This window comes from Mus caroli, chromosome 10, assembly GCF_900094665.2.
Source record: "Mus caroli chromosome 10, CAROLI_EIJ_v1.1, whole genome shotgun sequence".
Taxonomy (NCBI): Eukaryota; Metazoa; Chordata; class Mammalia; order Rodentia; family Muridae; genus Mus; species Mus caroli.
Window position 1 is genome coordinate 37427848 of NC_034579.1, and position 15731 is coordinate 37443578.

General features: G+C 43.0%; 1 protein-coding gene across 3 annotated transcripts in view; it reads right to left on the bottom strand.

The window, feature by feature from the left end:
• The window catches only part of Armc2 (armadillo repeat containing 2), a 104205-nt gene extending 92207 nt beyond the window's left edge, over nt 1–11998 (bottom strand). For 2 of the 3 annotated variants that reach the window (XM_021174473.2, XM_021174472.2), the window contains exons 1-3: nt 11679–11741; nt 5481–5736; nt 2342–2414 (exon numbers count right to left, since the gene is read on the bottom strand). In XM_021174473.2, the coding sequence (XP_021030132.1) occupies nt 2342–2414; nt 5481–5698 (291 nt within the window). In that variant the 5' untranslated portion in view covers nt 5699–5736; nt 11679–11741. Of the gene's footprint in view, nt 1–2341; nt 2415–5480; nt 5737–11678; nt 11742–11841 lie in introns of those variants that run through there. The other variant, XM_029482898.1, reaches the window with a different exon arrangement.
• Nucleotides 11999–15731: the final 3733 nt, after the last annotated feature.

The following is a 15731-nucleotide window of genomic DNA, read 5'->3' on the forward strand; positions in this document are numbered from 1 at the left end:
CTCTGCCTCCCGAGTGCTGGGATTAAAGGCATGCACCACCATGCCTGGCCAAGGCCTCTTCTTTCTTCCCTTTGGCAACCACCAAGTCCCACCCCCTAGGACAGAGGCTGGGAAAGAGCTGGGCCTAAATGCATGGTTGGGTGAGATGGGCCCTGAAGATACACTTTCAGGGCTCTCAGCAACAACACAGCCCGGCCCGATTGCCTTAGGGGTGGGCTGGCTAACACAGCCTATAGACCAAACTCCACCTATACACCAAAAACAGCATAAGGCACCAGCAGAGTCTCCAATGGGAAAATCAGAGACCAAAAACAAACCTAAACCTGCAACAGGGGCCACACAGGGAGAGCAAAACTGGCTTGAAAATGATTATGTACCCATGAAACAAGAACAGAATACTACCTAAAAATAAAAAAATAAAAACACAATAAAAAAAGTTGGGGGGGGGTAGGATAGGAAAACAGAGACAAAAAGAATCTAATAAGTGGATTAGAAGAATAAGATGCACAATAAAAAAGAGAAGAAAACTAAAACAAACAAACAAAAACCCCAGAAGATGGAAGAGCCGGCCCAATAGCCCCTATACCTGAATTACAAACCCTTAAACTGTATATATGTTGGTTATATACAGTATACATTGTATATATCCAACAGACATATAACCAAACTAACTCATGTTAATAAAAAACTGTTTAGAGAGGGAGTCGTGGTTGAAATAAGGAGAGAACACTTCCCAGAGCTAAAGGGATTTCACACCGAAAAGGCTCTTAAGCACTCAGATTCAAGATGGAGGATTATCAGAGGCTCAGGAGCTAGGGTGCTACTTCTTGTCACCTTGACATAATCGAGAGTCTTTAACCGGGGAAGAGGGAATGTCAGATGGGAGACTGTCTTTATCAGACTGACCTGTGGGCATGTCTATGGAGTAACTTTTTATACATTAATGATGAACATGGGAGGGCCCAGCCCACTCAGGGCCTGGGTTCAGTAAGAAAGCAAGTTGAGTAGGCCATAGAGAGTCTCATAAGCATCATTCCTCCAGTGACTGCATCTAGGATCCTTCCTTGGCTTCCTCTGAAGATGTAATTTGTATGTTAAATAAACCCTTTCTTCCCTAACAGTGTTTCATCAGCAACAGAACAACTGGCAACAAGAAAAACATCATACCAATTTCCAGAAAAGAAAAATCAGAGATCAAGTCTCAAATCATTTATTTACTCTCCCTTCGCATACCCTTTCCATGGGGTAAAAGCTCTATCCAAAGCAGTGCCACAGGAAACAAAGAAGGGCCTGGGATGCAGGAGACAGGAAATAGCCCCCATAAAGGGAGGTGCTTCCGGGAATGGTGCTGAGGGGTGCTGAGAGCAGGGCCAGGTACCCAGAGCAAGTGGTGGGCAGGATGTCTGGAGAGCTCTCCCAAAGAGCTGACTTGATAGGATACCCTTGTCTCCAAACACATAAAGATGATTTGCATGGGTTGTGGCAGTATGAGGTTGAAATAGAACTAATAGAAAACTAAAACCAGAAGACCATTGCTATCAAAAAAGGAAACGAAAAGTGATACAGGCAAGATGAAGCAAGTTTCCTTAGTCCTTACTAAGTCAAGGATCGGCTGTGAACCGGGTGATAGAAGCATAGTACAAGAAAGCTGCTCCAAGCAAGGATACAGTGTATCTATGTGGAACAGCAGCAGGGCGGGAAGAGGGAGTGTGGCTGATTAGAAGTTCCGCCCACCTCCCTAGGAGATGACAGCAGCAGACAAGGTGGTGTTTAGAAGTCTAGAATCAATCACAAAGAAAGTGACAGAAGAAACCACTGGGGCAAGGATAAGAAAGAAGAGGGGAATAAAAAGCCGCTCTTTTTAGTGATTTTTGTTTGGTTGTTTTCTTTTTGTTTTTTTTGTAATAAGTCTGTCTCTTTCTCTTAACATACATATAAAAATTTATGTATAATTTACATTTAACTACATGTATATATGAGTATATATATATGTATATAGGTATGTAAAGTATATATGTATATATACATTAAAATATAAATATGTAATTTTGTTACAAATAATTGTTAAAACAAAATGATATATAACTTTTTAAACAAACATATTATGAAATATTATTCAGTAAATTACTTTAATTCTTCTTTATTATGTAACTACAAGTAAGCACTTCATTAGATCCTAAGCATTATATTTAAAAACTGTAAAGGCACTGGCTTTATTATTAATTACATTATTAATACACTTGGGCCTACATGATAATACCCTTGGCAGTACAAGTGCTGACTTCTAAGTATTCGGAACCAAATTCGTGTCATATCACTGGTGGTGACCAAAGGTACTCACCAGCTCAAGTGGCCTGAGACGAGTCCCAGAGATAGGCTTGGAATCGGACAACTCAAAGCTGGAAGCGTGAAGGCTAGCAGAAGAGATGATGGAGAGGGTTAGTTTGTGAAGGGCTTCTGCTTCTAGTATCCGCTAGTAAACCCTAGCTGAAAAACGAGTCAAGGCACTCAGTGCAGAAGCACTGAGAAAAGGCAATTTAAAGTGGCAGCAACACTCAAAGCCGCTAACAGTTTCCCTATTGTTCTTAGGAAGACTAAAAATACCGAGTAATGAACTAGACACAGTGGCATGGATCTCTATTCCCAGGACTCAGAACACGGAAGCAGGCTAAAGTGTTCAAGACTGGCCTGCATCATATGATAAGACATGGTCTTAAATGAAAAATGTCAGTGACAAAGAGGAGAGGGACCGAGACGTGGCTCAGTTTGTATAGAGCTTATCTAGCATACAGGTCTTGGATTTGGTCTCCAGTGCTGCATAAAACTGAGTGGTATGGCAGTCACTTGTAATCCCAATATTTAGAGGGCTGAGGCAGGAGGATCAGTAGTTCAAAGTCATTGTTGACCATACAACACGATGCAGACCAGCAGTGTTACCTGGGACCTTGCCTAAGTAATAAGAATAACAATAAGCAAAAGGAAGAAATGTATATATATTTTAAAAGGCCTTTTTGTTGTAACTTTATAAACTTGGAATGACAGTCACTATTAACTATTTCATTTCAAACTAAGTCTCTTTATCCAGTGTCTAGAATTATCTTTAAGAATCTTGGTCAAAAGTCAAACTTTAAAAACAATTGTGTTCAAAAATCAATTAATATAACCCATCACAGCTAATAAAAAAAAATCCTATGATTCTATCAATAAGTACAATTTTAAAAATGGGAAGGAAGGAGAACTTCTCTGCCATGGTAAAGAATGTCTACAAACATTCCACAGCCAAATGTCGTGTTTTCTGTGCGGAACCTGAAGCCTTCCGACTAAACTCGGGGGCAAGGCAAGGATTCCTCCATCCACAGCTGCTTTTTGGCAGCATCCTGGAAGTCATAGTTAATAAGCAAGACAGGGAAAAGAAATAAAAGGCAGATTGGGAATGAAGAAGCAAACTAACTTTGTTTGAAGACAGAGTTATCATCTCCACAGAAAAGAATACAGAATTGACTGAATCTAAATCCTCCTGAGACAAACAGTTGATTATAGTTGGGTTGCAGGATGCAAGATTAAGATAAGTCAGTTTCCCCACATGGACAGGCAGGGACGAGCTGAAAGGAAACTTTGGTATCATATCTGAAGTGCCTGGTTGTAAACCCATGAAGACATACACGATCTGCAATGGTAACTCAATGAAAGTAATCAAGGGAGAACTAACTAACTGGAGAGAAAGACCATTTTCATGAATAGAAGACTTAACATTGTTACATTGTTGGTTTTTAAAATTGCAACATTATTTACAATGAAGTTTTGTTTTAAAGCTATTGCTTCCAACTTGTACTGCAGACTCAATGCAATCTTAAAGTCCCAGCAAGTTATTTTGTATCAATGCAAAAAAATTGATTCTGCAATGTATAGGCAGAGGCAAAACAAAACAAAACAAAAAACCCAGAATAATCAACAATAATACTAAAAACAGGCAGATTCAGAAGAGGGACACTACCTGACTTCAGAATATACCACTACCAGTAACAAGATGGCTACACTGGTGAAAGAGTGAGTCATCAACAGAGGCAGACCTGCAAACACACAGCTAAACGAAGGCCACCAAGCTAAGGCGATGGAGGTATTCCTTGGCTTACAGTGGATCTATAGACCTATGAACTTCCCGTGTTGAAAATGTTAGGTCAAATGTACTCAGTGCACCTAACCTACTATATCAGAGCTTATCAAGGCAGCACACCACAGATTGAGTTGTTTACCCTTGGGATCCCATGGCCAACTGGGAGCTGCAGCTGTCTACTGCTGCCCAGCATCCTCCGACTATATCCCACTACATGTGGCAAGCCCAGGAGAGGATCAAAATTCAAAGTCTAGTTTCTCCCGAGTACACAGCACTTCCACAACATCATAAAGTGAAACTTTATACTTCAAACCACTGTAATTCAGTGACTTTGTGCAGGGCAGAAAGATAATCTTACACACACACACACACACACACACACACACACATGCACAGTGGTGGGGAAGATATCACACCCATCACAGAAATGAATTAAAATTCAATTTCAGACTCAGATATCTGAAAACTTCTCAAGATAGCTTGAAGAAAGTCAAGATAAACTTGGATAAAGAAATGACTTTTATATACAGCAGTGACATCATGCTCCGGGACAGAAAGCTGATCAGCTAAATTCTACTAAAAATTAAAAAACATCTGCTCTGTAGAAGACAGTCAAGAGAGTAAGCATTCCATGTCTGGTAGGAAAAAAAAAAAAAAAAAACAACCTTCCGAAGGATGAATAAGATGAAAGATGGCCATCCATGCTACTCAAAAAATTCCTAAATCTCTACCGGAACACAAACAACCCAATTTAGAAACTAGGTCACAGACTTAAACAGATGCCTGACCAAAGAAGACAACGCAGATGGCCCATAAGCGTGTGAAAAGATGCTGTGCGCCTCCTCACCAGGGAAAGATCATCACGAGACCGAAGAGTACAGGTCCAGAGCGAGCGCTGCGGGAGGGGCAGGGGGATGCAGCAGACCTGCAATGCTCATCTACCACCCTTGGGACACACAGTGGGAATCCACTTCCACTGTGGAAGTCAGTTTGGCACTTTCTTTTAAGAGCAAACATAATCTCACCATCTGAGCCAGCCATGGGGTCCTTGGCAGTTACCCAAAGCGTCTGAAGACTTGTATCTACCTAAAAACGCACATGTGGAGGGTTTGTGTGCTGATGGACGTGGATCGGGAACTTACACTGGAAGTAACTCAAGCGTGGGACTGTGGCACAATCAGATGGCGCAACTTTCTAAGGTGCTAAAAAGAAATGAGCTAGCTAGCGAGGAAGCGTGAGTTCAAATTCCTAAATGAGAGAAGTCAATTAGAAAGGGCTCCCCAGGCATGATGCAGGGGTTAGCAGTGGGAAGGATAGACAGGGAACATGTAACCTGGTGGTGTAGACCACAGCCAGGCGTAAGTACCTGAAGGAGGAAGGAGGCCTGTTTTCTGGGCTTCTTGACGAGGCAGGCCCAAATAGCTTCCTTTGGTCTTCACGGGGTGTAAATGGTCTTTGGGTCCTAACCGTTCTTAAGGCATTTCGTGCTTCGCTTATGATTTCTGCACTTGTCCTCTGTTTGGACACTGGAGGTCGATAAAAAGAATCCAGCTTTTCGAGTTTCTGGTCATTGGAAGACAGCATCTTTCCTTTTAAACTAAAATGGTCTTCAGAGACACACCCTGCAAATATATGACACAATAAACACAAGCTATTTTTTTATCCAGTATTTTACAAAGAGAGGCACCCATCCATATACTAAGCTACTCATCTATATATACAGCCAGGAGGAAACACAAAGAGGGGCTGGGAGGGAGGTACCTGAGTGAATTACACGCTATCTGCACAAGCACAAGGAACCAAGTTCCAGTTCCTAGCGTCCATCTAAGACAGCTGGGATTGCAGCACGTGCCTGTAGCCCCAGTGCTGGGAGGCTGAGGCAAGCCGGGGCTCTTGGCCCTGCAGAGTTGCCCAAACAGCAGTTTCGAGGTTCAGTGAGAGCCCCTATCTAAAAAACTAAGGTGGAGAAATGATTGGGGAAAATATCTCCATTGTCAACTCTCTGGCTCCCACATGCACCTCAACAGGCATATGCACCTGTGCATACATGTATACATAGTTGCACACACACACACACTAAATAATTTATCATTAAAAAAAACCAAGCAGTTAGAGGGCAAAGATGAGAGAATAGCTATCAAAATTATGTGCTGCACAGTTGTGCTGTTATGCAATTAGGGAAAAGATGTCCAGGGAAGAAAAACAACAAAAAGGATCCAACATCATTATTCTCTCCTCTCTCTCTCTCTCTCTCTCTCTCTCTCTCTCTCTCTCTCTCTCNCTCTCTCTCTCTCTCTCTCTCTCTCTCTCTCTCTCTCACACACACACACACACACACACACACACACAAGGACCAAAGCCAGGGTCTACTGCTGCCAGGCGAATGTTCTTCTACTGAGCCCCAGCCCCAGATCCAACCCTCATCTCGTATCCATAAACCTACTGAAAGTGCTGTGAGTTCTGTCAAAACTTTCAACTAAGCTTTTTTCCTTCCCCAACCCCACCCCAATAAAAGGGCTTATATAAGGCTAGATTAGTGTCCTACCAAACTGCATTTGTTTTTCTAACAACACCCCCCCAAGAAAGGCTCACGCCTGTACTGTCTATTTTATTTTTGAATGAATTGATTCAAATCATCTTCAATTTAAGATATTGTAAATGGTAGATAAATGCTAAATATTAATATCTAGTTTTCATTTCCCAGCCATCTTGCTCAAAGACTGAAAGCCATGTAACAGGACCTGGAGATTGCAGATCCTTCTCAAACAACAATGTGGCCCACAGAGACCTGCCTAACATGACAATGGTTCCTTGTGGCCCAGAGAGACCAGCCTAACTTGACAGTGGTCCAGATTTTTAAAAAAGTTATTCTGGTATCAAGCTGTTCATTATTTTAAATAAAATCTCTCATTTTAAAAAAACAAACAAACAAAAAACACTAACCCTATACAATGCAGCTCCAGAGAGACAGAAACTTGTACATTATTCGGGTATTTCAGCTGGTTTGTACTGAGAAGAAAAGGGGAGGGGTGGTTTGAGCAAAATGGGGTGGGGGACTGGCCACAGAAGACAGTAAGGGGTTCCCTAGACAGAGAGAACTCTGCTACATTCTGACCCTTTACATTGAGCTGTAACATTGTGTTTCACACAACTACAGACAGAAACATTCAGTGTTAGTTCTAGTCTGCTCTACCCAAGTTTCTGAGCACACAATGTAACTCTTTCCACACACAACACCAGGTGCAGCCCTAAGGCTGCAGTCCCTCCCTGAGCAGTGCTGTCTTAGGAGACCTTTTCATTCAGGATTTTAAGTTTAAGCAAGGACTCTAGAATCCTATATACTAACACAACTATTAAAAACTATGGCAGGCCCAAGACATTTTATTCCTAGCACTTCTGACAGGATTAGATTATCAGCTATTTTTAATGAGACTTGTTTGGAAATATATAAAATATTTCAAATATACATGTACGTGTATACATTTATTTACATCTCATGTAAATTAATATATACATATGTATATTATTTTTGCTATATGATATAAAAAAGTCAGCCTCACAGAATACAACTTAAGTGGTCATGGCAGGTTTGTTGACTCGATTTTAGAAGACTCTTCTCACAAGGGTTGGGGTGCAGTTCGGTGGTGGACTGTGCACTTAGAATGTGAACGGCCCGACTTCGACCCCTGACACCCACAAAAGGAAACAGGAGCTCTGCTAATTTGAAATCATGAGACTAAGTGAGAAGTTTCTATGCAGTTAAGAGGTTTCTTTCCAGACACTAAATCAAGTTGTGTCTACTCCTTCGGCCTCACATGGCACTAATGAGTCCAGCAATGCCCAAAGGGAATCAGGCAAAACTAATAAAAATTCAACAGAGTGCTTTGGGGAGTAATAAAGTCTTCTTGTTCCTGACCCGCAGTTTTTTCTGGCTGGTTTTCAGTTTGTATCGAAAAGTACAGAGAACAATTGAGCAAGTACTCAGGTCCTTTTCTAAGAGTTCTGTAAAATATTCGAGCACAAGCTAGGCATGGTGGCACATGCTTTTAATCCCAGCATTTGCGGGGAGAGGCAAGCAGATCCCTGTGAGTTCAAGGCCAGCCTAGTCTACAAAGAGAGTTCCAGGACAACCAGGGCTGTTACACAGAAAAGCCCTGTTCAAAACAAATAAACAAACAAACACAGGAGGGTGCTACAGGTAATCAGATTGACCAAATATCTGTGAGGAAAAAAAAATGTAGGTAGAGGGTTTAAAAGAATAGTGTGAGAGCTGGAGCGATGGTCCAGCCGACCAGGGATTGGTTCCCAGCATCAACACGATGAATCGCACCGCACCTGTCTGCACCCTCAGTCCCTGGTTATTCAGTGCCTTCTTCTGGCCTCCTTGAAAGCTACATGCACACAGCAGACAGACAGACATGCAGGCAAAACATCCATAAGCATGAAAATAATAATAATACAGTGCATACCTGTTCACAACTTTCTGTTTCCTCCCAAGTCCCACTTTGTTATTTAGGGGGCACAGATACAATAATATGACCTGTACCATTTCTCTTTGGTTATTACATTAATGTTAACATTATCAGATAGATCCAACTTGGAAACATTTACTAGTACGTGTAAACTGGTTATAATTGTGGCTCTTCTGGTAAAGATGATGTTCTTTACAGTGGTTAAGTTACAAGTTCTTACCAACAGAATTTGTCAACTTGAAAAATAATTAGCTAAGACTTGGACATCTATTTACAACAGAGCATCCCAGAACCATAACACAATCACACTGTAGAGTCTTAATTTTATAAAAGCCCTCCTGCCAACGGGAGCAAGCTCACTCTACTAGAGGTGATCGACTGATATAGCAATGATGTTTCCTACAGGCAAAGCCCCCCATCTGGGTCTCTGGAAACACAGAGACTAATAAAATCCATCTTTGCTCTGAGCAAGCTGATTACTAATGTCAGTGAAGCACTTACTTCAATACCAAACAATCTGCTGACATCTCTTGAGTTCATCACTTCAACAAAGCTTGTGACAATTCTATGAGGTAGGTAGACTCATAGCATTAGTGAAGGGAAGGCTACGATACGCCCAGGACAGATGGTCAAGTTATCATAGACTTACTTAGACAATGGACGGCCATGTTTGGAGGCTGTGGGTTGCAACTAGAAATGATTTCAGACCGGGAGAGAGACCCTGGCAGGCTTGTGGAGGTAACAGCACTTGAGCTAGGTTCAGAAAATGGGCTAACTTTGAGGATGGGACAGTAGTCCCCAGGGGGAGAAAAAAAGTGGGTGAGCCAAGAAAAAGAATCAGGAGCACAGTGGGTATGCATGGCCCAGCACACTCCAAGCATAAAGTCATGTGGGGACCAGAGGGAGGGCAACATGGCGGTAAGACACAAAATACAAGCTGATGCGCAGATCAAAGATCTTGATTTGGTTGGTGTGATTTGGCAAGTGTGGGCAGGAAGGAGAAAAGAGAGGGAGGAAAAGGACAGAACTGGTAAATTTATATATAACTGCTCCTCTCAATTTACCTGGGAGTCACTTCTCCAGGAACCTTCCCGGGTTTAATGGCCTTTGTATAGCTGCTGTGAGGTCCCTAACTGGCCTCTGTCTTAAACTCTGTCCACAGTGTTAGAACTAACTGCTCATACTGCCAGTGCTATTTCCTACCCTCGGACACTGAATCCCAGCCCTCCATAGGGGCACAACCGATGGTTAAATACACCTGAGCTGAGAAATTCCCGGATGAAGGCTACGTGGTGTCTTTAATTGGAGATATGTTCTGTAGTCGATTATAAAGGTATATTGCAGTTTATTTCTGACAGCATCTGATCTGTGAGGCCCTGTGACAACAGGAGTTCAAATATAGCTCCCTCTCCCTTCCCTGTTGCTCAAAAGTGTGGGACTGGACAAATGACTCCGGAGTGACAGTGACACCAAGGGTGACGAGCACCAAGAACAGAGGGAACAGTCAGAGGCAACACAGAATGGACAGATCCACAGGGATCAGAGGGAGGCCAGGAGCCCTTTCAGAAGAAACCAGAAGAGTTGTGAACTCTGGAGAGAAGAGGGAGGCTAAGTTGTGGCTTGCATCTCACTGTGTTTGGTCTGTAGTATCAGATGTGACCACTACAGGATGAATATCATCTGCAGGAGGATGGGGAACACCCAAACGGGTTTGTTGTTGCTGTTTTAATGTGTATGGGTGTTTTGCCTGTGGATATGTCAATGCACCACAAACATGCAGTGCCTGCCAAGGCCAGAAGACAATACTGCATTCGCTGGAACTGGACTTGTGAGCCACTGTGTAGGCTCTGGGAATCAAACCTTGGTCCTCTAGAAGAGCAGCCAGTGGTTTTAACCACTGAGTCATCTCTCCAGACCCATGTGTTATTTGCATGCGTTATTTTCTTCTTCTGGCCTCAGAGGGCATTACAGGCACACTGTACACACACATACATACAGGCAAACATTCATACACATAAAACAAGAATAAATATATCTTTAAAAACCCCTATCTCTACTGTTTGCTACCAATAGCCACCAGAGCCACCTCCTTCATGTTAAAGACAACATTGCCCATAAACATTGCCAGCATAGGGTTTGCTGGTGCACCCTCTTTTCCCAGCAACTCAAACACTCAGGACACTTTCCATGACTGAATTACTTTGGCATTAAATGAGCATCCAAACAGGTGCAAGAAAAGTGTTTAGATGTCAGAGCAAGTGTTAAGTCCTCCGAGGAGCTGCAGCTCTGTGACCTTGAAGGCCATTAGACATCTCTATACCCGAGTTCTCTTCTGTTAAAAAAAGCGTGGATAATGACTGACTCTCAGGGCAGCTTTCAGCATTGCATGAAATGTCCAAATGCCCTAGCACAATGCTAGCTAGCCCTTACAATACTAAGAAGTACTGTCCAAGTGCTGGCTGGTAAAGAAAGATCTTCCTACTAGAATGAAAATACTCACCAACAAGAGAAGTCACAAAAGAGACTATCTGTCCAATGTTTTCATGCATATCATAAATTTAAAATTTCAACTAGAGAATACCATCCTTGATTTAAAAACAAACAAACAAACAGCGTTTTTATCTGAATGTCAGTTATCCCAAATCTATGCAAACTGCTAGTGAAAACCTTAGAGATTTACAAAAATGGGATACATATAGTGCGACTTATTTTCTACCAAATGAAAAGAATATGATGTCGGGATGGAAGAACCTGCGGTAATACTTGTGGCATGGGTTGTAAGGGGCATTCTGTATATATACGGTGTAATTAATATTATTCCACATACACTTTATTGAGGAGTCATTTGTTACCTAGGAAAACCCTAGTTTGTTCTTGTGGCCTGCCTCCACAGAGTCCCTCAGTCTATCACTCTCTCATTCAACCAGTGTTACTGGTTACTCCTGTTAAATATCAGGCAACTGACTAAATGCTCACAGTTACAGAAGCTGACTCCTGTGTGGAGAATATGCAGCAGCACCCCTCGACCCTATCCGGGAACAGAAGAGAGTCTGCAGGAGGGGTCCCTGGTGAACCTGCAGGGGACTCCTCACCTCCCGCACGCACAGCTGCTCTCCCACTCCTGGAAAAGCCCGCTCCTTCACCGGTCCAGGTTAGGGCCGAGCGCCTCAGCATCCTCACCTCGCCCTCCCGCCCTCCCGCGCACCGCCTTTGCCCTGCTGGCTAGCGTCTCCATGGTAACCGTACACAAACCACCTTTCGCTGCAGGCCGAGCGGTCAGCCTACAGATCCGGGACGCCGCGGAGCGATGCGGGATGCGCTGGAGTAGGTGCTAGGTGGGGAATCCGGGCTCGACTCAAAACACCTGTGACAAGCGCTAGACACTCAGACCCCCGCGGAGTGTGACGGCCTTCCCGCTCTCGCAGGGCAGCACGGACCAGGAGGAGGGGCGGGGCGGGGCGGGGCGGGGCGGCCCTGCTCCACTCTCCGCCACTGAGCCTGCGCCAATCCCGCTAGCCACGCACGCGTAGCAGCGTCGAGGCGTGGCGAGGGCCCGTGCAGGAGCGCAGGCAGGAGCATACCCACAGGGGAAAGGCAAGAATGGGTGGAGGGGAGTCTTCTTTTACATTAGCAATATGTTCAACCATGTTTGTTTCTCCCCGTGGGATCTCCAAGACTGTTAAACAACTGGCAGAGGAACAATTTAGTGTTTTGGGAAAAGAGTTGGTTACTGATTATAGATGTCAACGTCCACCTGGAACGGTTCCTTAGCATCTCATCTCTTCTGCTTCAGGGAGAGGGTGTTATCCCTGCGTGTGAATAGCTGAATCGTGGGTCGTAGCAAAATAAATGTGAAGAGCTGTGAATGTAGCAGTGAATGTTAACCTGTTGGATATCATTAACTCCTTGCATTTGGGCAGCACTCAACCGTTTGTAGAGCGAGCTCACAACAGAGCAACTAGGGACTCAAGGTGAGATCAGGAAGGAGCGATTTAAGTCTTGGGTTGCTAGGGCTAGTCGCTGTGTGCTCTTACTGTATCACTACAACCCAACAGGGGAAGAAAAAAAAAAGAGTCCTGTGTATGTGTTTCTAATTCAAACTCTGTTTGCATCTACACTGGATCATTGGGTAACACTTGTGAAATACAAGCAAGACATAAGCTCTAGATTTACACTACGGTATATAAACATAGGGATTATCAGAGCAAGTGTTGTCAACACTGGGAAAATGCCGTATCCCATGGTGCCAAGGGTCTTGTAAAGAATAACTGAATTGTATCTATTTTGCACAGTTAGTACATTTGATGAGAAATGACACCTGGAACACTAAGTGAGTAAAGGTTTCCAAGTGCTTAACAAGATTTCCCACATCACAGACAAAGAAAACTCAATCATTGATGAAGTTTAGAATCCCAAACTAAATATTCTTTGTCACTGGGAACAGGATCTATCCTATGAAGTCCCATTTGTGTGTCACCAGACTCAACTGTGCAAAAGGACATTGCCTGTTGTATAGAAAGCATAACTAGCATTTTGATCTCATAGTTTGTGGGATATGATAAAATACAAGTCCATTTGGGTCTCTTGGTGGCTGTTTATAAATACAGGTGTCTATCTGACCCTTCGTGGAGAGTCAGACTTTTCTAAATGTTTTGTTATTAAATGACTGGTAATCTGATATTAACTCAACCTCAACATCTTTCTGAATGATGGTGGGTGAAAAAATGAGTATATCGATAGCCAATAGAAATTCAGCTTTACATCTTCTTCTCACCCCAGATTTGCGGTCCACAGTGAGCCTTCCCAAACGTTGCAGTAGCTGGCTTCTAACTCTAAAAGTCTCATCTCCACTGAAACATCAGCTTACAAACCTGTAAAACAGACACTGCGTGGACCTATAATCCCAGCATGTGAGAAACTTAGACAGGAGGATTACCATAGGTTCCAAACTAGCCCGAGCTGCACAGTGAGACCCTGCCTCAAAAGACAAAACAAGATATCAAAGCCAAATCTGTTTGTTTGTTTGTTTGTTTTTTACCAACAATTGTTATCTATGGTCTTGTGTCTAAAATGTTCATCTTACCTAGACCTTGTAAGCAAACCATTGAAATATGAAGCCAGTCAACCCAGCAGGCCAGATGTCAGCCAAGCAGGCTAGAAGAATTGAAAAGAATGACAGAGACAGAGTTATAGGAAATAATTACTTGAAGAGATAAATGACATATACCTTACTTTACTGTAGAACAGTCTATGGGAAACTATTTAGGCTACTTACTACTCAGAGGCCTGTGTGGCTGATTTGGCTATTCCTCCAGAATTCTACACAGATGGGATTTTGTAAAGAAGGGATGACTAAACTGTGTTTCATAGACCTTAGGGGAAAATGATTAGTTATAAATATATTTATAGAGTTTTATTTGTAATTTCCAAATTGATTTCATTTGGAACATCTCCTTCTGTTGTCTTATTTGGAGTTTATAATAATCTGGAAAGATTATTTGATGATTTATTTATTTGTTCTTATTTCATGTATATTGGTGTTCTGCCTAAGTGTCTGAGTGAGGCTCTTGGATCCTCTGTCACAGATAGCTGTGACCTGCTGGGAGTTGAGCCCCGGTCCTCCAGAAGAGCAGCCAGTGCTCTCAACCACTGAGCCATCTCTCCAGCCCTCTATTTGAATTTGAAATCGGAGATTCAGAAGTCTAAGTAATCTGTTCACAGCATGCAGCTTGTAAAGGGATGTAAACGGGTGTTCTTGGTACCAGAGTCCAGTAGACTGTCCTACCATTGTACATACATAAACGTAATCTTTCAGTCCAGTGATGAGAGGTTCTCCCTAGCCTGTGATGGGCTCTAGGCATCGAGAGGAAACTTCAGAAACTTCACCTGATAATATTCCCTCGGAACTTCTGGATACTGAGTTAACAGGAGGAGTCTGTAAGTGGTAAAGTGACAATATAAGTATTTGAGCTCTCTGCTATGAAAAACAAGCAGGGGTGGGGGTAGGTCTGGAGAGATGGCTCAGCAGTTCCAAGTGCTTGCTGCTCTTGCAGAAGACTAGAGTTTAGCTTCCACATAGAGTGGCTTACAACATCCTGGAACTCCAGCTCCAGGGAGCAGTCGTGTGCATGCACACACACACACACACACAATGCAAAAGATTATAAACTCTAAGTGACTTTTATTTGCAGACCCTAATAGAGTCCACAGCTTATAGCAAGTTTACCTTGTACTTAATATCTATTTCTTATGTTGACTTCTCTCTTAGGTGTACCCTTGAAAGATACAGATTAAATAAACGGTTTGTTAGTTGTTCAGATTCCTTGCCATAATTCTATGACTATGACAGAGATGTAACTTTTAGGAAATAAATGCCTCTGGAATAAAGGAGGAAAGAGTGCCAGCTTAAAATGCTAACGCGCAGTTGAAGATGTGCAGTCAGTTAATTATATAATCACACGACCCATGTAAAGAATTCATCAAACTGAGAGCACCTGCGATCCTTGCATACAGATTCAAAAGCACCGATGCGTTTAAATGTAATTCTGTAGAACTTCACAGCTCGAGGAGAATTCACTAAATTCATGGAACTTGATAGAAAGCACCAACTCAAAGGGTCACACCACAAACCTGTGTTTGCTGGGGCTCAGCGGTTGCCTGTGCACCTAAGAATTATGACACGTTTACACACTTTACCCATAACACGTTGCTTCTGCCAACCTGGCCATGAGCCGGCAGAGCTCAAATACTTGGCAGCGATCCTAATGAGGAAGGGTCTATTCAGTTACCACACCAGTACAAACGGATGCAACCATTAGAGTTTCGTCGGAGGAAAATGGGGTCCTAGTGTTGCAGAGTATGGAGGACTCTTCGAGAGGTTCCATCCTATGCACCTGCTGCGGTGCCTCGCCCGTGTTAAGTCTTTAAAGAGAAGTAGAAAACAGCTATCTGTCCAACTCACCTGTGAGACATTACTGCCTGTGCAGTGTCTTCTGACAGTAGTCGCCTGAAAATAACACACAGTTCTACCCAAAGGAGCTTAAACACCAAGCCTATGGTGTGCTAACTTGTTTAGCAATCGTCTGGAAGTGGACGGTTCCACTGTGTTGCCCAGCGATCAGCATGTGTCAGCCATAGCTCCCAGT